This window comes from Triticum aestivum, chromosome 1A, assembly GCF_018294505.1.
Source record: "Triticum aestivum cultivar Chinese Spring chromosome 1A, IWGSC CS RefSeq v2.1, whole genome shotgun sequence".
Classification (NCBI taxonomy): Eukaryota; Viridiplantae; Streptophyta; class Magnoliopsida; order Poales; family Poaceae; genus Triticum; species Triticum aestivum.
The window spans coordinates 250,930,055-250,957,078 of record NC_057794.1 but is presented as its reverse complement, the minus strand read 5'-3'; the positions used below and the strand labels follow the sequence as shown (position 1 = coordinate 250,957,078).

The following is a 27,024-nucleotide window of genomic DNA, read 5'->3' as shown; positions in this document are numbered from 1 at the left end:
TCCCATCCATCTACTTCTTCCGCCGCCACCCGCTCTCTCCAAATCCTCCTCGGAGTCCACATCGAGCCAACCACACACCACCAGCCTCGATCCAAATCCACCCGCACGCAACCAGCATCTACCTCCTCCCGATCTGCCTCCTCTCGCAGAGGAACTCACCTCGACCCCGAGCGGATCAAGCCAGCCGTCCCCGACGGTGATGGGCAACACCAGACCAGCAGGACTGTGGCCTTCCTCTCCCCCCTCCCCTCTTTTTTTCCTCGTGCTCCCCGGCTCTCTCTCACGATCAACCTCTCTCTCTCTGTTTTTCATCAGCTGCAGGTCGCCGTCGCCTTGTCAACCCTCGCCAGAGCTCCGTCGACGCCCCGTTGGCCGGATCCGGCCCGAAAACAAGCAGATCCCTTCATCCTCGGCGAGCTCCGCCTCCCGTTCCCGTCGCTCCGCCGTGCGCCAAGTTCCCTGTCGTCGTGCCCTGCTTCTGCATCCTCCTGCTCGTCTATGTGCGCACTGAAAACGAGTGGACCGCCGCCTGCGTTGACCCGCTGCTTCGAGGACGAGGACGCCTAGCGACCAACGCCCGAGTCGACTCCCTTGCATCGCCTGTTGCCGCGCCTTGGACCCGCGCCCAGCCTTCCTTCCCCGCGCCGTTCCTCGCGCGCCAGACCTCCCCAACCTCGCCGGGGCCACGCAGGTCGCCGACCCTTCCTCTCTGTCCTCTGGTCCTCCCCTGTCTTCCTCTCTCTCAATCGCTCTCTCTCTCTCTCTCTCTCTCTCTCTCTCTCAGGGACGAACAAGGACGCCGCCGCCCCATGGAACCTTCTCTGCCTGGAGCTCCTCTCCTTCCACACGCACCTTCGCTCGACCCCGCCACCCTCCGTCTCTGTTGTAATGTCGCCGGACCAGCGACTCTGTCGCACCGGCCATGCTCCTCCGCGGGGGCCACCGAAGGAGCAGCAGCAGCCGTGTGCATTGCCCGAGCCTCCCCTGCTTCGCCAAGCCGCTTCTCCGTGGTCGGAACTCCACCAGCCTGCCGCCACTCCACTCCCCGCCACCCCGAGCCAAGCTGGAGCATCGCCGCCGTCATTGTCGTGTGCGCCGCGCCCCTGTTCTTCTACAGCGAGCGCGCCCCTGCGCGTTGACCAGCCACCGCTGCTTCCCGATCGACTGCCTGGGTCGGCCTTGCCTTGTGCCTCATAGCGGCCCAGCAAGGCGCTGAGGCCTAGCCACTCCACCAGCCTGCCTCTTTCTCGAACTGGGTCGAAGCCCATGGGTGAGGCCACCCCAAGCGCCCCCTCCTTTTTTTTCTCTTACTGCTGGGCCAGTTCAGTTTCGGCCCAGTGGATGTTTTTTTTTGGTTCTGCGAATTTAGCTAATTTCCAGGGTTTTGCAGAATTACAGAAAACCCCCTAGCCTTCATGCATTTAATATCTCACAAACTAAGCATCACATGTAAAAACTTTGTATATGAAACTTGCTTAGTTTTTCATCTAGTTTTATAATATGTCTTTTTCATCCATGTTTAAAATGTTTAAAATGTTTAAAATGTTGTTTATTTAAATTTTCTTAAATAACTTGCTAAACGGTTTAATTCATAAATAAATAACCGTAACTCGGAATTTAATAAACTTTATATGTAAATGGGGTAGAATTTTGCCTAGTTTAACATGGTGGCATCTCTTTGCATGTTTAACAACTCTAAAATATGGCTTAGGGCAGAACAGTACCAAACCTAATATATGCATATGGGGATTTATCGGAATTGTTGTTTGTTGCTTTCGGCCTCATTTAAACTTGACTAGATAGGTAGTTCTACTTTGCTTCACCCTCTTGCCATGTTTAACAACATTTAATATTGTTGGGTACATAAACGAGATCGAACTAAATAACTTGTCGTGGTGTTTCGTCAATATGCAACTCGTTGCATATTGAGCTCCACTTAATTTGTAGGTTCGCTTGTGCACTTTACCATGCCATGCTTCATTAAACCGGACATGCATCATACTTGATTGTGCATCATGCCATGTTCATGTCGTGGTTGTTTACTATGTTGTTTGCTTCTTTCCGGTGTTGCTTCTTCGGGTTGGTTCCGATAACGTTGCGTTTGTGAGGATTCGTTCGTCTACGCCCGTTTGTCTTCTTCATGGACTCGTTCTTCTTCCTTGCGGGATCTCAGGCAAGATGACCATACCCTCGAAATCACTTCTATCTTTGCTTGCTAGATGCTCGCTCTTTTGTTATGCCTATGTTGCGATACCTACCACTTGCTTATCATGCCTCCTATATTGTTGAACCAAGCCTCTAACCCACCTTGTCCTAGCAAACCGTTGTTTGGCTATGTTACCGCTTTGCTCAGCCCCTCTTATAGCGTTGTTAGTTACAGGTGAAGATTGAAGTTTGTTCCTTGTTGGAACATGGAGATGTTGTTCCTTGTTGGAACATGTTTACTTGTTGGGATATCACAATATATCTTATTTAATTAATGCATCTATATACTTGGTAAAGGGTGGAAGGCTCGGCCTTATGCCTGGTGTTTTGTTCCACTCTTGCCGCCCTAGTTTCCGTCATATCGGTGTTATGTTCCCGGATTTTGCGTTCCTTACGCGGTTGGGATATTATGGGAAACCCGGCCCTTGATAGTTCGCCTTGGATAAAACTCCTCCAGCAATGCCCAACATTGGTTTTACCATTCGCCACCTAGCCTCTTTTTCCCTTGGGTTTCGCGGACTCAAGTGTCATCTTTATTTTAACCCCCCGGGCCAGTGCTTGTGACACTCCAAAAATTTTATTTGGTTTTCAGCAAAAACTTTGTGGTTTTTGAAAAGAGGCCATTTAAAATTTTCCAGAAAACCTTCCTCTTAAAAACTTCCTTTTCTTTGGCAAGGATTTTATTTTTCTTCAAACTATGGTGTTTGATCTTCTGAAACTTCTTCTCTGTTGGTTCCCTCTCAAATTTATTTTGGGAGTTTAATCTTTTTTTTTCTTTTAAAAAGAAACTCTATGAAAATTTGGGATTTTCATATCTTGGAAACCACCCATGACTTTGTATTTTTCCCATGTGGTAAAACCCCTCCAAAACCTCCCCTCCTCCTTGTAATCAACCTAAGTTCTCTGTCCCAACTAATCCAAGCAAGTTTTGGATTTTATTCTAATTTTCTTTCCCCTCAAATCTTTTCTGCAAATTATTTGGAGCCTGAGAGATTTTCAAAGCAAGTACCCTTTTGCATTTGAGTTTTGACCTCAAACCAACTCTCCTGGATGGTCCTTTGTACCCACAACCCAGAACCATCTTGATCCACTCCTCTTTTCAAATTTTTCAAATTTCAGTCTCTGTAAGTTTGGACCAGATTTGCCAAATTTGGTGAAATTCATATCTACACTTCTTCTAAAATTCCACCAAAATTCAGGCAGCCTACTGGAGCAATGAGTAGCCACTCCACCAAGTTTCAGCTCAAGGAAAAATCCCTAGATGCCTAGATCATTCTGTCGAACACCTTGCATGCACTGTTCTGTTCATCTTCAGTTAAGTTCAGAAATTCAGTGTCGTTTTTCCTTCGTCAGACTCGGTCACGCGGCCACAGTGCGCCCTGGCGCATTGCACGCAGCCTCTTCCCCTTGACCAGCACCCCGCATGCACGCTTGGCCGATTCCTGGCGTTGGTAGCGACGAGCCTCGCCGGCGTTGGAAGCTTCTGCAGTGGCTGCACCTTCCGTGGCGGCCAGCGAGGGCCCGAGCCCGCTCGCCACGCCACCCGGCGCCGCCCAACGCCCCCTGGCTCTCCGCGTGTCCCTGCCATGCCAACGCACGCCCGTGGCACCGTCGCCGTGGCCCGGCAAGCACGGAACGTGCTCCCTGCCGCCGACGGGCCGCGCCACCCCCGTTCCGTCGAGCTCGCCCTAAACACCCAAATCCCGGCTAGTTTAGCACCCAAACAGACCCAGTGAACCCCCACGACGGCGCTCGACCCCTAAACCTCCCCGACCAAAGCACTGCACCGCCGTAACCTTCACCGGAGATCCCCGTTCACGACCACCGCCTCGGATCGCCTATAAAAAGGACCCCGAGCTCGCTCACGACCCCCACACCCTCACTGCACCTATCCAAGACCCTGCCAAGCCACCAGGAGGACCTCGAGGAGGTCTCCTCCCCCGACTCCGGCCGTCCCGTTCCGCCTCGGCCTCCACCTCAATTCGCTCGGGTGAGGCCATCGCCGGCGCCCAAACCCCGTCAGTTACCCCCTCTAGCTACCAGAAGTCTAACCCCCTCCTCAATTTGGCCTTCGCAGCTCCATCCGACGAGACCCTCGACCACCCGAACCGCCGTCCGCCGGAGCAAGGCTCGCCGTCGACGTGGTGCTCGCCGACCGCCACCACCACCACCAACCGACGCGGAAGGGCGCCCTGAACACGGAGGTACCCTCCAATCTTCCTGCCTCACCGTGGATCACCGCCGGCGACCACCGCGGCTCTCGGGCGCCGACGAGCTTCGTCCCCCGTTTGAAAGTTTAAACCTGACGAGTGGGACCCGCCCGTCTGCCTCTCAGATCCTTTTAAACGAATCGTTTTCTAAAAACGCCTTCGGGCAAAATACGCTTTCCCCTCTGGGCTGGCGTATTCAATACTGGAACGTTTTCTGTTTTTATAAGCTAGCCCCTGGAAATCTTCTGTTTCATTACAGATGAGTCCCTGGACAAAAACCTTTATAACTTTTAAACAGAAAAGTATTTCTGATTGATCCTTTTTCTGCCCTCTTTAAAATTTTGTCTAGTTTTTTATCAGATTTATTTGAAAAATATTTGGAACACTTTTTGTGCACCTCTTGGTATTTACGATAGCGCATATATTTTCTTTATACCGTAGATACCGAAGGAGGTGACGGAGCCGCGAACTTCACCGAACTAGGCTCCGACTACTCCGAGCCAGGAAAGTATGTTTGAACTTTTGATATGATGATTGTTTTGGCATGTTTGCATTAAGTAGTTTATGGCATGTTGATGAACATACCGACGAATGTCCTGTTACCTGAGACGATGAGGCAAGTGAGTTTCGAAAATCCATGAGTGGATGGATGTGAGTATGCATGGCCATGTGTTGGCATGAGGATGGGTAAGATGGCAGTGTTGTAGCATGCCAGGCTTATGCCAGACTATGTGACTTCAATGTCAACTCGTATCATTCTAGTTCCTTCCATTCTTCCTTCCTTGTACTACCACATGTTTTCCGCAAGGAATATGGCTTAGTAAGTTGTAAACCGCTTTCCTGGTACACACCAAAAAGGAGAGGCCGTGATGATGGTTCCATGGCCCTGGATTAAAGCCAGTCATCCGGTCAGGGGGCATGGGTGTTTCCGGTTGGGACCGAGAGGGGGGCACCCCTTAGAGCGCGCGTATATAAATTTGATCCCATGCTATCCGAGATTGTGATCTCCCCGTCTCAAAAGTTTTTCTTGGACGATGTCTAGGGTGATTCCTAGCATCGAGAGGTAGGATGGGTGTGTACTGGTTAGCTGTGTTTTCTTCCGAAATACCGTAAACGGAACTAGTCCTTCGTGACTACAGAAATCCGTTGGCTGTGGGAAAAATTTTGTACAAACTCTGCAGAGTCATATATTCCTTCGAATCATCTATTCCATGTCCAAGTTCGATATTAACTTATCTTGACCAAATGTCAGTTTTGATGACAAAGACTCCGGTGAACCGCATGAGTGCTAAGTCCGGTTAAATGATTATTCCTGTGGATGGACTAACCCGTTTATTCTCATGAATTGAATATTTATTATGAGCATTATTTCCTTGTGAATAAAAGCCCTTTATGTGGTGTCGCTAAGACGCCCGACTGTGGCATCTCTTTTAAAGCCCTTTCTGTGATGTCGCCCCGACGTCCGACTGTGGCATTCCTTTTAAAGCCCTTTATGTGGTGTCGCTAAGACGCCCGACTGTGGTATTTCTTTTAAAGCCCTTTCTGTGATGTCGCCCCGACGTCCGACTGTGGCATTTCTTTTAAAGCCCTTTATGTGGTGTCGCTAAGACGCCCGACTGTGGTATTTCTTTTAAAGCCCTTTCTGTGATGTCGCCCCGACGTCCGACTGTGGCATTTCTTTTAAAGCCCTTTATGTGGTGTCGCTAAGACGCCCGACTGTGGCATCATTTCCTTATATTTATTTGTTCACCTTTCGAGGCGTCGCTTCAGACACCCGATCGGTCTTCATTTATGTTTTGTGGGATTTCAGGCGGACTACCGCCGTTTCCCTTTTACTTACCTCGTTATGCTAATTTTTGAATGTACATTGGTGAATTAATCATGACGCATTCATGCATGCATTTGTTATATCTTACGTCCGAACTGTCTTGCGAGTACTTTCAAAGTACTCACTGGCTTGTTGATTTGGCCAGATGCTGACGAAGGAGATCGCATGGATGAAGAATTTGATAGCGAGTCCGACGCCTAGAGGAGTCCCAGTCAGTCTCGTACGACCCTGGATTTGGTCACTGTATTATATCCGCTTCCGCTACCAAATAAATTCATCGAGCCTCACCTCGACGCTCGATGAGATGACAGTTTTAGAGACTTGTATCTCTCTCCCCGCTGTGTTTCTCCACCACCGCCCTATCCTCGAGTCAGTAGTATGCCTCTACACCACTGTGTCATGTCCGCCATTATGTATATTTATTGGCGTGCTTGTAATAATTTGGTTGAGCAACCGTAGTTCGATCCTGTAATATATTTTATGCTACTGGCTTATTGTATCAAGAATTTGTCTACCAGTGAGGAGGATTTCTCTCATACTGGACTCAAAAGACTGGTTTCTCAATAAATATTTTTATTGGAAAACCGGTCGTGACAAGCTTGGTACCAGAGCTAGGCTGACTGTAGGAAGCCACTAGGTGTGATCGCTAATTGGTTATTAGCTTGATTGAGCCTTTTCATATTTGCTTGATTGTAGTCATTTTCTGTCAGTCAGCATAAATTTATGATCTGACCATGCAGAATTTTTGCCTACTTTTGTAGATGGCCGACAACAGCTGCGAGTCTCAGACCTTCGCCAACGTGCCCGATGGGTTCGTCAAGCTTCTTTCCTTCATCGTTCAGGTCGCGATGGGGCCATCTGTATGCCCAGTCTTCACACTCTGCCAGCACTGAGTCAACGACAGTCTGACCATGCACCAGGCCGCGGTGCAGTTCAAGGGAGGGCGTGGTGAGTTACGCCGCTTCTGGTTCTTGGGAAGAGCCATGCCTACGGAGAGGCATGCTATGCAGATGGCAGCCCGCGAGGCGATAGCTCGTCTCAGGGATGTCCTCCCCGTGATGAAGACTCGTCGTTACCGTTATCTTCCATGCCATGTGCCTTACACCTGTCACTACGCATTCTCCTGCCCCAGAGGAGAACGAGACGAGGCTTTTGAGATGCTCATTGAGTATCTCCAGGCCCTGGAGGCAGCCTTCGACAACCTGGTGGACGACTTCGTGGTTGCCCGCATGGACTCAGTTCATGGCTGCGCTGCCAACAGGAGGGAGCTCCTACCCACCGCACCGCCACTGACTTTGGTCTCGTCCTCAGCATCTTATACGCCTACTCGTCGCCTACCTTCTACCGAAGAATTCAACCAAGTCATTGCGCCCACTCCAGCGCGCACTGCACCACCCTTCGCGCCCACTCCTGTTCGTGTTGTTCCGCCCCTGGCACCCGCTCCGTCCACTCTGCGCAACACTACACGTATGGAGCCTATTAGCGAGGAGGAAGTCGAGTCCCCAACCTCGCTACGCCTCGCCCTCGGCAGGGCAAAGGAGGTCATCAACATCTCCGCCTGAGTACGCTTAGCCGCCATGTAATGTACTGCTTTGTATGATATGTTTATATGTACATAGGTTGTGAGAAGTAGCCTGTTTGCGCATCATGTAGGATCTAGAGAAGTGCACTAGCCTAAATAACATGTCAGGATTATGTATGCATATCCCGAGTGATGTATTGTATAATTACCGCCCGCGTGTAAGATATGTAATGAGCAGTCCTTCTCCGTGCGCAAGTCGATTTGTTTTTCTTAAGTAAGCTTGGTTATTTAATTTTATTTGCCAGCTTTATGCATTTATGGATTTGTTTTTGCGACTCTTTCTGCTTTTCTTATGGGTTTTACAAATATATCCCCAGAGTGAAAAATGTCTCGTCCTTGGACTCGCTCCATGCCAACTCCACCAGAGGAAAATTATGATACACAACCCAGCAACGAGTTCACTCAGGGACAGTCAAGCCAACAGGGCAGTGAATCGGCACTTTCACAAATGTGCCGCCTTTATGAGCAGAGTCAGCAACAACATCGGGAAATGATGAACCAAGTCATCAACATGGGAAATCACCATGGACAGTATCAGCAGCATTCCAAGTTATCTGAGCTACAGAAGACCCGTCCCCAAACATTTTCTCATACTGACAAGCCTCTTGAAGCCGAGGATTGGCTTCGAGATATGGAGAGAAAATTAATTATTGCAAAATGTTCAGATCTCGAGAAAGTACTATATGCTCCACACTATCTCACAGGAGCAGCTGCATCATGGTGGGAGAATTTTCTGCACATGCACCCCAACGAAAATGATATAACCTGGGATGATTTCAAGGAAGGTTTCCGTGGTGCACACATTCCCAAGAGTATTATGAAAATTAAGAAGAGAGAGTTCGATGACCTCAAACAAAGGAACATGACAGTGTCAGAATACAACGGTCAATTTACTCTATTGTCCCGCTATGCCAATGAAGAACGTATGACTGAAAGCAAGAAGATGGAGAAATTCCTTGACGGTCTGGCGCCCGCGCTTAAATGCCAACTGGTAGTTCACACTTTTCCAGATTTTAAGACACTAGTGGACAAAGCTATTACTCTGGAAAATGAGAGACGTAGCTTGGAGGATTTACGTAAGCGAAAAAGAGACCAGACTACTCTTGCACGCAACCACCGAAGCAGGACAGATTTTCAGAAAGGTGGGACACACAAACCTACAACAAACATCTCTCGCCCAACCAAGAATTTCCATGCAAGGGACAAAGAGTTCACATATCGCCCAGGCGTTACTTGCTACGCTTGTGGAGAAGAAGGGCACTACGCCAAACAGTGCCCCAAGCCAAGGAACTCGACCCCGAAGCCAAACAATGGTGGAAATAATTCAGCGCCCAAGCGCAACAATTTCAACCCCAACAACAACCACAGGAAGGGTCATCTAAACCACGTGACCAAAGAAGAAGCACAAAATGCTCCGGATATCGTACTCGGTACGTTTCCTGTCAACACAATACCTGCAACGGTTTTGTTTGATTCTGGAGCTTCTCACTCATTCATTTCGAAAAGTTTTGCTTTGCAAAATAATTTTTCGATGTTTCCCTTGGAAAAATCCATGATCATCAAGTCCCCTGGGATTCAGCAAGTTACTCAGAGTTACTGTCAGAATGTGGTCATTGAGTTCGAAGGATTGAAATTTTTCGCCAATCTTATTGTGTTGGAAAATAAAGGACTGGATGTCATCCTAGGGATGGACTGGTTAACCACCAACAAAGGTTTTATTGACTGTTTCAACCGGACCGTAATTCTCACGCACCACCACGGGAAGACAATAAAAGTATCAGCCAAGGAAAGAAAAATACCCCGGCAGCCGAGATTGAATAAGGTGGACGTTTCTGAGTTAAGCAAGGTTCCAGTAGTATGTGAATTTCCAGACGTATTTCCCGAAGAACTACCAGGCATGCCACCAGACCGAGAAATAGAATTCAGCATTGAGCTAGCACCAGGAACCACCCCCATATACAAGAAACCATACAGAATGGCACCATCCGAGTTGATCGAGTTGAAGAAACAAATAAAGGAATTACTGGACAAGGGATACATTCGAGCCAGCTCCTCACCTTGGGGATCACCAATTTTATTTGCCAAAAAGAAGGATGGAACACTAAGATTGTGCATAGACTACCGAGCACTTAACATGGTCACAGTCAAGAACAAATACCCGATGCCACGAATAAATGATTTATTTGATCAGCTCGCTCAGGCCAAGGTATTCTCAAAGATTGACTTAAGGTCAGGATACCATCAATTAAAAGTGCGAACAGAAGATATCCCCAAAACAGCCTTCACCTCCAGATATGGACTATATGAGTTCACAGTTATGCCTTTTGGATTAACAAACGCCCCCGCATATTTTGTTCACCTCATGAACAAAGTATTTATGAAGTTTATGGACAAGTTCGTTGTGGTATTTATCGATGATATTCTGATATACTCCAAAACACCAGAAGAGCACGCGGAACATCTCAGGATTGTGCTAGGAGAACTCAGGAAACATCAATTGTATGCCAAGTTCAGCAAGTGCGAATTTTGGCTAAGACAAGTAGGCTTTCTAGGTCACGTGCTGACCCAAGACGGTATCGCAGTGGACCCGGAGAAAGTTAGGGCCATACTTGACTGGAAGGCACCAGCCAGCGTAACGGACATACGAAGTTTCTTGGGAATGGCAGGATACTACCGCAGATTTATTGAAGGATTCTCCACTCTAGCCAAGCCAATGACGCAGTTGCTCAAGAAGGACAAGAAATTTGAATGGACAGAAGCCTGCGAAAAAAGTTTCCAAGAGTTAAAACAGAAATTAACCACAGCACCGGTATTAATTGTGCCAGACATACACAAAAACTTTGAGGTGTATTGTGACGCATCCCGAAAAGGTCTCGGGTGCGTGTTGATGCAAGAAGGCAAGGTTGTCGCATACGCTTCACGACAACTCCGCAAGCATGAGGAAAATTATCCCACTCATGACTTAGAAATGGCAGCAGTCATTCATGCACTTAAGGAATGGAGGCATTTCTTACTTGGGAATCGATGTGAAATATACACGGACCATAAAAGTCTCAAATATATTTTCACACAGCCAGAACTAAACTTACGGCAACGACGCTGGTTGGAATTGGTAAAGGATTATGATGTCGGTATCCACTATCATCCAGGGAAAGCAAATGTAGTGGCCGATGCTCTTAGTCGAAACCCCAGCTCCGACGAAAACAGTCTGCAAAGTTTGAGACCTGAATTCCAACAAGAATTTGCCAAACTCAACTTGTTAATGATCGCGGGAGGCACCATATCAAACTTGGAAATAAAGCCCGACCTTGTGGAGAGAAATTAAAGAAGCTCAGCCTGGTCACCCCAGCATTGAAGGAATTAAAAGAAAGGTGAGTATGGGCAAGGCCTCGGAATTTGTCATAGGCGATGATGGAATATTATGGTACGGGGACAGACTCTGCGTGCCAAACATAGAGGACCTCAGACAGCAAATCCTAGCTGAAGCACACACCACTCCATATTCAATCCACCCTGGAGGAACCAAAATGTATAAGGATATTCAGGAAAGATTTTGGTGGCACGGTATGAAGAGGGACATAGCCACATTCGTTGCATGTTGCGATTCTTGTCAACGCATAAAAGTTGAGCATCAAAAACCAGCCGGACTACTGCAACCAAACAAAATACCTGAGTGGAAATGGGATGAAATAGGGATGGATTTTATTGTCGGACTACCTCGGTCACGACACGGGAATGATGCCATATGGGTCATCACCGATAGATTAACCAAGGTGGCACATTTCATTCCAGTGAAGACAACCTACAACACTCAGAAGCTTGCCAGGATTTATCTCTCCCGTATAGTTTGTCTGCATGGAGTCCCGAAGACTATAATATCCGACAGAGGCACTCAATTTGTCTCGAGATTCTGGGATCATTTACAACAGGCTCTGGGAACTCAATTGGCCTTCAGCACAGCCTATCATCCCTAGACTGATGGACAGACTGAACGCGTAAACCAAATTTTAGAAGACATGCTGAGAGCATGTGTCCTCACCTATGGAACCAGTTGGGAAGAAAGCCTGCCATATGCCGAGTTCGCATACAACAACAGTTACCAGGCCAGCCTGCAAATGGCACCTTTTGAAGCCCTATACGGACGGAGATGTCGTACCCTGCTAAATTGGTCAGAGACCGGAGACAGCCGTATCTTCGGCCCAGACGTGCTCAAAGAAGCCGAGGAAAAAGTCAAGCTAATCAGGGACCGACTCAAGACCGCTCAAAGCCGACAGAAGAGTTATTACGATCAGAAACATCGTGGGGTCAATTTTGAACCCGGTGAATTTGTGTACCTACGAGTATCACCTATGAGGGGACTGCAACGGTTTAAGATTAAAGGAAAGTTAGCACCAAGATTCATTGGACCATTCTGCATAGTGGCACGAAGAGGCACTGTAGCCTACCAGCTAGACTTACCCGAAGACTTGTCCGACATTCACGACGTGTTCCACGTCTCTCAATTAAGGAAGTGCGTAAGCAAACCAAAGAAACAAGTATTCCATGAGAACATTGACGTGCAGCCAGACCTCACTTATCAGGAACGCCCAGTAAAAATATTAGAGGAGTCTGAAAGGAGAACCCGACAGAAGACCATCAAGTTTTTCAGAGTACAGTGGAGCAACCACACCGAAAGCGAAGCAACTTGGGAAAGAGAGGATTTTCTTCGGACAGAACATCCATACTTATTTAAGGATCAGCTAGAATCTCGGGGACGAGATTTTTCCTAAGGGGGTAGGTGTTGTGACACTCCAAAATTTTTATTTGGTTTTCAGCATAAACTTTGTGGTTTTTGAAAAGAGGCCATTTAAAATTTTCCAGAAAACCTTCCTCTTAAAAACTTCCTTTTCTTTGGCAAGGATTTTATTTTTCTTCAAACTATGGTGTTTGATCTTTTGAAACTTCTTCTCTGTTGGTTCCCTCTCAAATTTATTTTGGGAGTTTAATCTTTTTTTCTTTTAAAAAGAAACTCTATGAAAATTTGGGATTTTCATATCTTGGAAACCACCCATGACTTTGTATTTTGCCCATGTGGTAAAACCCCTCCAAAACCTCCCCTCCTCCTTGTAATCAACCTAAGTTCTCTGTCCCAACTAATCCAAGCAAGTTTTGGATTTTATTCTAATTTTCTTTCCCCTCAAATCTTTTCTGCAAATTATTTGGAGCCTGAGAGATTTTCAAAGCAAGTACCCTTTTGCATTTGAGTTTTGACCTCAAACCAACTCTCCTGGATGGTCCTTTGTACCCACAACCCAGAACCATCTTGATCCACTCCTCCTCTTTTCAAATTTTTCAAATTTCAGTCTCTGCAAGTTTGGACCAGATTTGCCAAATTTGGTGAAATTCATATCTACACTTCTTCTAAAATTCCACCAAAATTCAGGCAGCCTACTGGAGCAATGAGTAGCCACTCCACCAAGTTTCAGCTCAAGGAAAAATCCCTAGATGCCTAGATCATTCTGTCGAACACCTTGCATGCACTGTTCTGTTCATCTTCAGTTAAGTTCAGAAATTCAGTGTCGTTTTTCCTTCGTCAGACTCGGTCACGCGGCCACAGTGCGCCCTGGCGCGTTGCACGCAGCCTCTTCCCCTTGACCAGCACCCCGCACGCACGCTTGGCCGATTCCTGGCGTCGGTAGCGACGAGCCTCGCCGGCGTTGGAAGCTTCTGCGGTGGCTGCACCTTCCGTGGCGGCCAGCGAGGGCCCGAGCCCGCTCGCCACGCCACCCGGCGCCGCCCAACGCCCCCTGGCTCTCCGCGTGTCCCTGCCATGCCAACGCACGCCCGTGGCACCGTCGCCGTGGCCCGGCAAGCACGGAACGTGCTCCCTGCCGCCGACGGGCCGCGCCACCCCCGTTCCGTCGAGCTCGCCCTAAACACCCAAATCCTGGCTAGTTTAGCACCCAAACGGACCCAGTGAACCCCCACGACGGCGCTCGACCCCTAAACCTCCCCGACCAAAGCACTGCGCCGCCGTAACCTTCACCGGAGATCCCCGTTCACGACCACCGCCTCGGATCGCCTATAAAAAGGACCCCGAGCTCGCTCACGACCCCCACACCCTCACTGCACCTCTCCAAGACCCTGCCAAGCCACCAGGAGGACCTCGAGGAGGTCTCCTCCCCCGACTCCGGCCGCCCCGTTCCGCCTCGGCCTCCACCTCGATTCGCTCCGGTGAGGCCGTTGCCGGCGCCCAAACCCCGTCAGGTACCCCCTCTAGCTACCAGAAGTCTAACCCCCTCCTCAATTTGGCCTTCGCAGCTCCATCCGACGAGACCCTCGACCACCCGAACCGCTGTCCGCCGGAGCAAGGCTCGCCGTCGACGTGGTGCTCGCCGACCGCCACCACCACCACCAACCGACGCGGAAGGGCGCCCTGAACACGGAGGTACCCTCCGATCTTCCTGCCTCGCCGTGGATCGCCGTCGGCGACCACCGCGGCTCTCGGGCGCCGACGAGCTTCGTTCCCCGTTTGAAAGTTTAAACCTGACGAGTGGGACCCGCCCGTCTGCCTCTCAGATCCTTTTAAACGAATCGTTTTCTGAAAATGCCTTCGGGCAAAATACGCTTTCCCCTCTGGGCTGGCGTATTCAATACTGGAACGTTTTCTGTTTTTATAACCTAGCCCCTGGAAATCTTCTGTTTCATTACAGATGAGTCCCTGGACAAAAACCTTTATAACTTTTAAACAGAAAAGTATTTTTGATTGATCTTTTTCTGTCCTCTTTAAAATTTTGTCTAGTTTTTTATCAGATTTATTTGAAAAATATTTGGAATACTTTTTGTGCACCTCTTGGTATTTACGATAGCGCATATATTTTCTTTATACCGTAGATACCGAAGGAGGTGACGGAGCCGCGAACTTCACCGAACTAGGCTCCGACTACTCCGAGCCAGGCAAGCATGTTTGAACTTTTGGTATGATGATTGTTTTGGCATGTTTGCATTAAGTAGTTTATGGCATGTTGATGAATATACCGACGAATGTCCTGTTACCTGAGACGATGAGGCAAGTGAGTTTCGAAAATCCATGAGTGGATGGATGTGAGTATGCATGGCCATGTGTTGGCATGAGGATGGGTAAGATGGCAGTGTTGTAGCATGCCAGGCTTATGCCAGACTATGTGACTTCAATGTCAACTCGTATCATTCCAGTTCCTTCCATTCTTCCTTCCTTGTACTACCACATGTTTTCCGCAAGGAATATGGCTTAGTAAGTTGTAAACCGCTTTCCTGGTACACACCAAAAAGGCGAGGCCGTGATGATGGTTCCATGGCCCTGGATTAAAGCCAGTCATCCGGTCAGGGGGCATGGGTGTTTCCGGTTGGGACCGAGAGGGGGGCACCCCTTAGAGCGCGCGTATATAAATTTGATCCCATGCTATTCGAGATTGTGATCTCCCCATCTCAAAAGTTTTTCTTGGACGATGTCTAGGGTGATTCCTAGCATCGAGAGGTAGGATGGGTGTGTACTGATTAGCTGTGTTTTCTTCCGAAATACCGTAAACGGAACTAGTCCTTCGTGACTACGGAAATCCGTTGGCTGTGGGAAAAATTTTGTACAAACTCTGCAGAGTCATATATTCCTTCGAATCATCTATTCCATGTCCAAGTTTAATATTAACTTATCTTGACCAAATGTCAGTTTTGATGACAGAGACTCCGGTGAACCGCATGAGTGCTAAGTCCGGTTAAATGATTATTCCTGTGGATGGACTAACCCGTTTATTCTCATGAATTGAATATTTATTATGAGCACTATTTCCTTGTGAATAAAAGCCCTTTATGTGGTGTCGCTAAGACGCCCGACTGTGGCATCTCTTTTAAAGCCCTTTCTGTGATGTCGCCCCGACGTCCGACTGTGGCATTCCTTTTAAAGCCCTTTATGTGGTGTCGCTAAGACGCCCGACTGTGGTATTTCTTTTAAAGCCCTTTCTGTGATGTCGCCCCGACGTCCGACTGTGGCATTTCTTTTAAAGCCCTTTATGTGGTGTCGCTAAGACGCCCGACTGTGGTATTTCTTTTAAAGCCCTTTCTGTGATGTCGCCCCGACGTCCGACTGTGGCATTTCTTTTAAATCCCTTTATGTGGTGTCGCTAAGACGCCCGACTGTGGTATTTCTTTTAAAGCCCTTTCTGTGATGTCGCCCCGACGTCCGACTGTGGCATTTCTTTTAAAGCCCTTTATGTGGTGTCGCTAAGACGCCCATTTGTGGCATCATTTTCTTATATTTATTTGTTCACCTTTCGAGGCGTCGCTTCAGACACCCGATCGGTCTTCATTTATGTTTTGTGGGATTTCAGGCGGACTACCGCCGTTTCCCTTTTACTTACCTCATTATGCTAATTTTTGAATGTACATTGGTGAATTAATCATGACGCATTCATGCATGCATTTGTTATATCTTACGTCCGAACTGTCTTGCGAGTACTTTCAAAGTACTCACTGGCTTGTTGATTTGGCCAGATGCTGACGAAGGCGATCTCATGGATGAAGAATTTGATAGCGAGTCCGACGCCTAGAGGAGTCCCAGTCTGTCTCGTACGACCCTGGATTTGGTCACTGTATTATATCCGCTTCCGCTACCAAATAAATTCATCGAGCCTCACCTCGACGCTCGATGAGATGACAGTTTTAGAGACTTGTATCTCTCTCCCCGCTGTGTTTCTCCACCACCGCCCTATCCTCGAGTCAGTAGTATGCCTCTACACCACTGTGTCATGTCCGCCATTATGTATATTTATTGGCGTGCTTGTAATAATTTGGTTGAGCAACCGTAGTTCGATCCTGTAATATATTTTATGCTACTGGCTTATTGTATCAAGAATTTGTCTATCGGTGAGGAGGATTTCTCTCATACTGGACTCAAAAGATTGGTTTCTCAATAAATATTTTTATTGGAAAACCGGTCGTGACAGTGCTCCTCTGAGTGTTGGTCCGAACCGAGCTGCCTGCGGGGCCACCTCGGGGAAACTTGAGGTTTGGTTTTACTCGTAGCTAGTCTCATCTGAGTGTGCCCTGAGAACGAGATATGTGCAGCTCCTATCGGGATTTCTCGGCACATTCGGGCGGTTTTGCTGGTTTAGTTTTACCTTGTCGAAATGTCTTGTAACCGGGATTTCGAGTCTGATCGGGTCTTCCCGCTAGAAGGAATATCCTTCGTTGATCGTGAGAGCTTGTGATGGGCTAAGTTGGGACACCCCTGCAGGGATTTGAACTTTCAAAAGTCGTGCCCGCGGTTATGGGCAGATGGGAATTTATTAACGTCCGGTTGTAGACAACCTAAAGTTGACCTTAATTAAAATGCATCAACCGCGTGTGTAACCGTGATGGTCTCTTCTCGGCGGAGTCCGGGAAGTGAACACGGTGTTGGAGTTATGCTTGACTAAGGTTGTTCTAGGATCACTTCTTGATCGTACTTTTATCGACCGTGCTTTGCCTTCTCTTCTCGCTCTCATTTGCGTATGTTAGCCACCTTATATGCTAGTCGCTTGCTGCAGCTCCACCTCATACCTTTACCTTACCCATAAGCTTAAATAGTCTTGATTGCAAGGGTGCGAGATTGCTGAGTCCCCGTGGCTCACAGATTACTTCAAAACCAGCTTCCAGGTGTCGTTGAATCGTGCAGATGACGCAACCAAGCTCAAGGAGGAGCTCGATGAAGATCTTGTCCTTTGTGTTGTTTCGTTCTAGTTGTCAGTAGTGGAGCCCAGTTGGGGTCGATCAGGGACCTTGTCGCATTTGGGGTTCTTCTTTTATTTTGGTTTCGTAGTTGTACCTTGATTGTATTTGGATGTTGTAATGCTTTATTCATGTAATTGTGTGAAGTGGCGATTGTAAGCCAACTATGTATCTCTTTCCCTTATGTATTACATGGGTTGTGTGGAGATTACCTCACTTGCGACATTGCTTTCAATGCGGTTATGCCTCTAAGTCGTGCTTCGACACGTGAGAGATATAGCCGCATCGAGGGTGTTACATCATGCTTGCACTCAGTGTTGGTTAATTTCAATGCATGTTCATGATTGTTGCCGCTCTCTAGCTGGTCGCTTCTCAGTCTCTTTCTAGCCTTCACTTGTACTAAGCGGGAATACTACTTGTGCATCCACTTCCATAAACCCCAAAAGTTATTCCATATGAGTCCACTATACCTTCCTATATGCGGTATCTACCTGTCGTTCCAAGTAAATTTGTATGTGCCAAACTCTAAACCTTCAAATGAAATTCTGTTTTGTATGCTCGAATAGCTCATGTATCAACTAGGGTTGTCTATATCTTCCATGCTAGGTGGGTTATTCTCAAGAGGAGTGGACTCCGCTCCTCACTCACGAGAAAATGGCCGGTAACCGGGATGCCCAGTCCCATGCTTAAATTGAAATAATTGCAAACAAAACTCCCTAGGATTGTTGTTAGTTGGAGGCACCCGTTGTTTCAGACAAGCCATGGATTGATGTTTGTTGGTGGTGGGGGAGTATAAACTTTACCATTCTGTTTGGGAACCGCCTATAATGTGTATAGCATGGAAGATATCGAGATCTCTCGGTTGTTATGTTGACAATGAAAGTATACCACTCAAAATATTATTTATCTCTATTTCAAAAATCGAGCTCTGGCACCTCTACAGATCACTGCTTCCCTCTGAGAAGGGCCTATCTATTTATTTTTATGTTGAGTCATCATTCTTTTATTAAAAAGCACCAGTTGGAGAGCACCCCTGTCATTTGCATGTATTACTATTAGTTTGCATTGAGTATGACTGTGACTAGATCTCTTTTACCATGAATTACAATGTTTAGTCAGTCCTTAATCTTCAGAGGTGCTCTGCATATATATTTTACGGTCTCAAAAAGAGCTAGCGAGATACCATCTTGTTATATCATATTATGATTGTTTTGAGAAAGTGTTGTCATCCGAGATTTACTATTATTGCTCGCTAGTTGATTATGCTATTGATATGAGTAAAAATGAGACCTAAATGTTATTGTGAATATGGTTAGTTCATAATCTTCGCTGAAAACTTGAACGCTGGCTTTACATATTTACAACAACGAGATCAAACAGAGTTTGTAAAAGTTTTTCTTTATCACTTTCAGTTTGTCAACTGAATTGCTTGAGGACAAGCAAAGGTTTAAGCTTAGGGGAGTTGATACATCTCCATCGTATCTACTTTCCAAACACTTTTGACCTTGTTTTGGACTCTAACTTGCATGATTTGAATGGAACTAACCCGGACTGATGATGTTTTCAGCAGAATTGCCATGGTGCTATTTTTGTGCAGAAATAAAAGTTCTCGGAATGACCTGAAACTTCACGGAGAATATTTCTGGAATATATAAAAAAATACTGGCAAAGAATCAACGTCAAGGGGCCCACACCCTATCCATGAGGGTGGGGCGCGCGCCCTGCCTCGTGGGCCCCCTGATGCTCCACCGACCTCAACTCCAACTCTATATATTCACGTTCGGGAAGAAAAATATTAGGGAGACGGATTCATCGCGTTTTACGATACGGAGCCGCCACCAAGCCCTAATCTCTCTCAGGAGGGCTGATCTGGAGTCCGTTCGGGGCCCCGGAGAGAGGAATTCGTCGCCACCGTCATCATCAACCTTCCTCCATCATCAATTTCATGATACTCATCGTCGTGCGTGAGTAATTCCGTCGTAGGCTTACTGGACGGTGATGGGTTGGATGAGATTTATCATGTAATCGAGTTAGTTCTGTTAGGGTTTGATCCTTAGTATCTATTATGTTCTGAGATTGATGTTGCTATGACTTTGCTATGCTTAATGTTTGTCACTAGGGCCCGAGTGCCATGATTTTAGATCTGAACCTATTATGATTTCATGAATATATGTGAGTTCTTGATCCTATTTTGCAAGTCAATAGTCACCTACTATGTGTTACGATCCGGTAACCCCCAAGTGACAATAATCAGGACCATTCCCGGTGATGACTATAGTTTGAGGAGTTCATGTATTCACTAAGTGTCAATGTTTTGTTCCGGTACTCTATTAAAAGGAGGCCTTAATATCCCTTAGTTTCCAATAGGACCCCGCTGCAACAGGAGGGTAGGACAAAAGATGCCATGCAAGTTCTTTTTCAGAAGTACGTATGACTATATTTAGAATACATGCCTACATTACATTGATGAACTGGAGCTAGTTTTGTGTCACCCTATGTTATAACTGTTGCTTGAGGAATCGCATCCGATATAATTATCCATCACTGATCCAATACTTATGAGTTTTTCACATATTGATCTTTGCTTAGTTACTTTTCCGTTGTCACTACAAAACCAATACTATTACTTTTGCCATTGCTACCGTTACTTTCATATTACTTTTCTATAAAATACTTTGCTGCATATATTAAGTCTTTCAGGTGCGGTTGAATTGACAACTCAACTGTTAATACTTGAGAATATTCTTTGACTCCCTTTGTGTCGAATCAATAAATTTGGGTTGAATACTCTATTCTCGAAAACTGTTGCGATCCCATATACTTGTGGGTTATCACCATGCCGCCCCCTCACCATCGCGCCAAGGCGAGAGGGCCCCCTGCAGCCAGCAACGACATGGTGGATTTGGACGCGCCGCCATGAAGCCGCCGCTCCGCCCTCACGCGCTGCCCTGCAATGCCGCCACCCCACCAGTAGACCGCCATGACAGAGAGCGGCCGCCCGTAGCCAAGGGCGCCCACGCCCAGCGCCACGTGCTGACCAAATCTGAGCGCCGCTGCCACGCCATCCCCGGCCTGCATGCGCGCGCCACCACCATGCGGCCTGTTACGCCAGCAGCCCACACCATCGCCGCACCTTAGCACTGATGCACCGCCGCACCCGCCGCCAAGCGCCGCATCCCGCGCCAAAGCCACCGCGCGGGGAGACGAAAGAACCCTGCCACCGCCGCCGGTGACGACCGGGCTTCGCCGGACCACTCCCTCGGGTGGTGGTGAGGGAGGAGAGTAGGGAGGGGGCCCAGCAGCGGTGGCTAGGGTTCCCTCTCGGTCGCGCGAGGGGTGACGCGAGAGGGAGAGGGGGGAGAGCACTGGTATATCTCCAAAGAGTGCGGGTTAACTCAAGCCAGCGATACTTATTTTAAGACGGAAGGAGTACTTCAGATTAATTATTGCATGTTGTATGGGCAAGAGCAACAAAATTTGTTAATTTGAACCATCCTCATATTGCTGAAACGACTAATTTTTCTTCAAATATTTATTTTGTTCTTTTGATGGACGAATGCGGTAGCGCGTGCATGCATTCCAGCACGTGAGGCTGTTGTTCCCCCAAAAAAGAGTATGTGACGCTGTTCGGTTATCCAGAAAAAGATGGTGGCTGCTGCTGTTCACCAAAGATCGATCACGTACAGGTAGAACTAGAAAGTAGTATGTTTCGGCCAAAAAAAACTAGTAGAAAGCATATTCCTTCGCGAACTAGAAAGCAGATCGATTAGCCGGCTCGTGGACGGCCGCAGCAAAGCGAGAAGTGCGGCGCCAAATTTACCGCGGGAAGCAACAGGGTCTCGGCTGGATCACGCGTGTGTTACGATTTTTGCTAGGTAGTTAGGATTATTATCCTTATAAGTAGCCTCGCCATTTCCCCTCTATGAATGAGCGTGGAACACGCAACACCCGGGCATCTGGACTCACCTCCTGATCGCGCCGTTCCGCGCGCGCGCATTCCTGGAGATGAAGGTCACGGCGTTTCTTCCCGGCGTCTGCGGCCTCGCTCTCCTCCTCCTCCTCCCCTTGCATGGTGCGTGTGTATTACTAGATTTGGATTGTTGACGTTGTAGTATGCTTGTTTCTCATTTCGATCGTGGTTGTTGATGGTCCCATGGATAGCCGCTGGCGTGGAGTCTCGAGGACCTCTGGGCGGCTACCACTGGTACACCATGTTCATGTTCGGCGATTCGTTCGCGGACACCGGCAACCTCCCCAGAACGAGCTGCAGGAGCTCCTTGTCGCGTCAATGGCACTACCCCTACGGCACCTTTAATGGAAGTCGAAGTGGCAACCCGCTCGGCCGCTTCTCCAATTACTTGGTTCAGCCCGATATCATCGGTACGTACATACTTATAACAGTATCTATAAATTTATTTGAAAATGAACCGTGCGTGCGTTGATGAGTGCCATGCATGCGCCCTGAATCCTAATCAGCAAACCTTGATCGTGGTTCTCTGCAGCGAGGATGTTAGGGCGCCTCGTAGGCCCTCCGGCGTACAAGCGCATGGTGAAGCACTACTGTGACCCGTCCGGCATGAGCTTCGCCGTCGGCGGCTCAGGCGTGTTCGAGGTCCCGGAGAACCTGACGACCCTCTCCAAGCAAATCGACAACTTCGAGAGGCTGATCAAGGATCGAACCATCTCCAAATGGCACCTCGCCGACTCCGTGGCGCTCGTCGCCATCTCCGGCAACGACTACTCGCGCATCAACTCCAGCGACGTCGGCAACGTGCGTCAGTTTTTCCTTTTCTGGATGAACGACGCACACAGTCAATCTGTCTGGTTCTGCAACTTACTAACTACGGTAGGAACTTTTTCTCTTCTCTGGCAGATGATCGCTCTCATCAGGAAGGTGACGACCGAGATCACGGCGAACGTGCAGCGGCTGCAGAAGCTCGGGGTGAAGAAGATCCTGGTGAACCAGCTGCACCCCGTCGGCTGCACGCCGTGGCTCACCAGGCCGACCAACTACACCGTCTGCGACTCGCGGGCCAACATGGGCGTGGACCTCCACAACGGCCACCTGAGCATAAATTTGCGCAAGTCCAAGAACGTCCATATCCTCGACCTCGCCACCGCCTTCTCCAACATCGTCAATCCAGCCCCCGGTATGTACTATGTACCAGTAGTACATTTCTGATCACTGCATCCTCGAATGATCACTGCTCTATCCGTCTGTGATGTTGATGTGCGTGCACGAAAACAGGTAAAGGCTCGAGGCTGGCCAAGAGGTTCGAGCACAAGCTGACGCCGTGCTGCGAGAGCTTTGATCCCGAGGGGTACTGCGGGCAGCTGAGTAAGAACTCGGAGAGGCTTTACACCGTATGCAAGAACCCCGACCAGTACTTCTACTGGGACAGCGTGCACCCTACGCAGGCCGGCTGGGAGGCCGTCATGAAGCAGCTGCAAAAGCCTATGCTCAAGTTCCTAACAAAGGAACACTAAGGCGCATCTTAATCTTAGGCACACATGCATGGGCGTGTGTATGCACGCATATCGTAGTTAGGTTGGGTGTTCTCTTGGATTCCATGTCATTACATGAACATATCATTCGCTACTTGTTGGTCTTGATGCAAATGAGCCCCGTAGTCTTTTGTTCTGAAATATTATTGTACTACCTTCGTTCCTTTCAGTAAGGTGAATTTTATTCTTTTTAGTTCAAAACATGTTTACCAAATTTATAGGAAAAAACTAAATCAACATCTAAGGTCTAGTTTGGCAGCACTGTTTTTCTAAAACTGTGGCAATTCAAAACCTCAGGCCTAGATTGGCAGCACTGTTTTTCTAAAACCGTGGTAATTCAAAACCTCAGTTTTTACCTCGGTTTGTCAAAAGCGTTGTTTTCCTCTATTTTGCCAAAAACACCAATTCGTTTGGCAAGTGCTGTTTTACAGTAATTTTGACCAATTGCACCTAACTAAGGGTGCGTTTGGATGCAAAGTAATTTTGACCAACTGCACCTAACCAAACGCATCCTCAGTTTTTCAACATGAGGGCAATGAATACCTCAGTTTGTCAAAAGCGTTGTTTTTCACTATTTTGCCAAAACCACCGATATGTTTGGCAAGTGTTATTTTACCATAATTTTAACTAACTGTACCTACCTCAATTTTTTTAGGCAATGTACCTACCTCAGCTACGCTCAAGGGGCCGATCAGCGTGTAAAAACGGCCATGACATGTAAGCCAAGTCCTATCGGCCTCTCCTAGATGCTACGTGCTATAATAGCCTATGGACTAGAATTCTATCTTGTACTGTACTTGCATGCAGCCATGCCATACACATCACGTAAAATATATCTTATACTTGTATGCAGCCATGCCATACATACGTCCATACATGCATCCAAAAAAGGATTTAGGGCAGGAGAGAGAAGGTTTTAGGGCACCAAAAGTTCTTTTTACCATACCAACTCATGTAAAATAGGGCACCAGATAATTTTCTGCCGTGCTAGGTGATGTAAATAGGGCACCAGAATATTTTTTTGCCATAGAGGAAGATGCAAAATAGGGCACCATAAAAACTATCGTTTAATTCATTTGGAGTACTTCAACTATAAACAATATCAAACTCATCTCAAATAATATCAATCTCATCTCAAATGAATTCAAAACAAATATAGTACAAATAGTACTTAATTATTACATAGTTCATCAATCCACAACATCAAATTCAACACAAATTGTTCATCAACATAACACAAAGTTCATCATCACACATACATGAAACCTATAGATGAAACTAGTGCTTTTGTTGCACATTCCATGCCCACCACTCCTTGATGAGATCTCTTTGAAGATAATCTTGTTGATCCGAATCTCGAACATTTTAGTACACTTCAAGAAAGTGTCGAATGCGGTCTATGTGTCGAACCGGCTGCCCCGTTAATTCATAGAAGGCGTAACCCAAATTTCTTCCACGCTCATTCTCAATGATCTTGTTGTCTGTGATCAGGGTGGCCGTGATGATGTACCAAATGACTCTTGATCCCAAAACCTAGTTGATCAGCGCATAATAGCAAACTGGAATAGCAAAATCCCAAAAGCCCTATCCACATCTTTCCTAGCAGTCGCTTGAGAATTATGAAAATGAAGACTTTCTTACCTAGGGGCTTGAAATTGGCTTCACAAACGTAGCCTGCAAGGTAGTAGCACATGTTGTATGTCCGGCTATTTGCCACCAGTGATGATTCCTCATTGGCTAGTTGTGAAAAGAGTGGTGATCATTGAAGCACATCGACGTCGTTGCAAGACCCTGGCATCCCAAAATATCCATGTCTCCTGGTCGGCCACGACATCAAGAATGATGGTGGCATCCTTCGTATGTCCGTTGAATTGTCCATGCCAGGATAGTTCTTTTACCTCCAATACATGCAATCAATTGAGGCGAGCATATCTGGAAACCCACGTGCTTTGTTCATTTCCAAAAGCCTTTGAGCCTCTTGAGCATTTGGTGCTCTCAAATACTCTAGCCTGAACATTTCAACCACTGCCTTTGTAAATTTCTTGACACACAAGATTCAAGTGCGCTCTCCCATTAATAAGTTATCATCAATTAAATCTTCCAAAACACAATATGCCATCATGCGCAACACCACAATCACCTTCTGGATAATGCTATGTCCAAGATCTCCAGCGCGATTCCTAATCTTCTCAAAGAGTCGATCATGCCGCTTCACACAGTTGGCGATGTGAAGGAACAAATCTGGAGACATCCTAAACTGGCATCCAAAGTATCGCTCTGGATACACCGGATTTTGACCAAAATAGTTGAGCATCAGTCTATTGTGCCTATCTTGCCTCAACCTACGAGTCACTTACGGTAGAAAATGGAACCACCACACTTCAGCCTCTTGTTCTTGTGCATCATCGGGATTAAAGCAATCTCTTCCTCTTCATCCATGTCATATTCCTCTTCGGACGAGAAATCATCCCACGGAGAGGATTCAAACAAACTCCTTCATAACACAATAATATATTATCTACTTATTTATCACAACAAAGAATTAAGAGACGGGTTTTTTTTACCTTAGAGGATTTTCATCAAACACTTAGTGTGTGATGTCTACTACACAACTTGTTCTTGTAGACTCGTGTTGGGCCTCCATGCGCAGAGTTTTGTAGGACAATAGTAATTTTCCCTCAAGTGGACGACCTAAGGTTTATCAATTCGTGGGAGGCGTAGGATAAAGATGGTCTCTCTCAAACAACTCTGCAACCAAATAACAAAAAGTCTCTTGTGCCCCCAACACACTAAATACAATGGTAATTTGTATAGGTGCACTAAATCGGCGAAGAGATGGTAATAAAAGCGCAGTAATGATAGTAGATATTGATTTTTTGTAATAGGAACAATAAAAAACAGCAAGGTAGCAATTGATAAAACGGAGCACAAACGGTATTGCAATGGTTGAAAATGAGGCCTAGGGTCCGTACTTTCGCTAGTGCAATCTCTCAACAATGCTAATATAATTGGATCATATAACCACCCCTCAACGTGCTATGAAGAACCACTCCAAAGTTATTATCTACTAGCGGAGAACATAAGAAGAAATTATTTGTCGGGTATGAAACCACATCAAAGCTATTCTTTCCGATCAATCTATCCTAGAGTTCGTACTAAAATAGCACCAAGCTATTCTTTCCAATCGATCTATCGAAGAGTTCGTACTAAAATAACACCATATGATACACATCAACCAATTCTAATGTCACCTAGATACTCCAATGTCACCGCGAGTATCCATGAGTTGATTATACGATATGCATCAAACAATTTCAGATTCATAATACTAAATCCACAGAAAGAACCTTAAAGAGTGCCCCAAGATTTCAACCAGAGAAACAAACACGAGAGTGTGCATCAACCCCTATGCATAGATTACCCCAATGTCACCTCAGGAATCCGCGAGTTGAGTGCCAAAACACATATCAAGTGACTCAATATGATACCACATTGTCACTGTGGGTATTCATAGCAAGACATACATCAAGTATTCTCAAATCCATACAAGTATTCAATCCAATAAAAGGAAATCTCAAAGGGAAAACTCAATTCATCACAATAAGATATAGAGGGGAAAACATCATATGATCCAACTATATTAACAAAGCTCGCGATACATCAAGATCGTGACATCTCAAGAACGTGCGCGCGTGCAAGAGAGAGAGAGAGAGAGAGAGAGAGAGAGAGAGAGAGAGAGAGATTAAACACATAGCTTGTAGCGACCCGATCCCGATGGACCGTAGTCTCTGTGCTTAAGTGTCATCCCTGGATTGGTATTGCTGACACACACACACACACACACAGTACTCGAGGATTTATTGCAAAGTTCAATCACACACTTATTACATCGAGTGTCTCAAATAGAGTACTTATTACAATAATACGGCTGAAGGCCATCTAAAAGATAATTGCGGAAGCTTCGAAGGTAAATG

At 46.9% G+C, this 27,024-nt stretch overlaps 1 protein-coding gene across 1 annotated transcript; it reads left to right on the top strand.

Annotated features, from left to right (window-relative positions):
• Positions 1 to 21,426: 21,426 nt before the first annotated feature.
• On the top strand, positions 21,427 to 23,243 carry LOC123114369 (GDSL esterase/lipase At5g03610). The gene is made up of 5 exons (XM_044535849.1): positions 21,427 to 21,617; positions 21,707 to 21,925; positions 22,048 to 22,316; positions 22,419 to 22,695; positions 22,794 to 23,243. The coding sequence occupies exons 1-5, from the start codon at positions 21,551 to 21,553 to the stop codon at positions 23,030 to 23,032; spliced, it is 1,071 nt and encodes a 356-aa protein (XP_044391784.1). The 5' UTR covers positions 21,427 to 21,550; the 3' UTR covers positions 23,033 to 23,243.
• Positions 23,244 to 27,024: the final 3,781 nt, after the last annotated feature.

What these genes read in the sequence shown, in the direction of transcription:
- LOC123114369 (XM_044535849.1), top strand. Translation starts at nt 21,551, where the DNA reads ATGAAGGTCACGGCGTTTCTTCCCGGCGTCTGCGGCCTCGCTCTCCTC. An exon ending in CCTCCTCCTCCCCTTGCATG is followed by an intron (nt 21,618 to 21,706) that starts GTGCGTGTGTAT and finishes TCCCATGGATAG; the next exon opens with CCGCTGGCGTGGAGTCTCGA. An exon ending in GGTTCAGCCCGATATCATCG is followed by an intron (nt 21,926 to 22,047) that starts GTACGTACATAC and finishes GGTTCTCTGCAG; the next exon opens with CGAGGATGTTAGGGCGCCTC.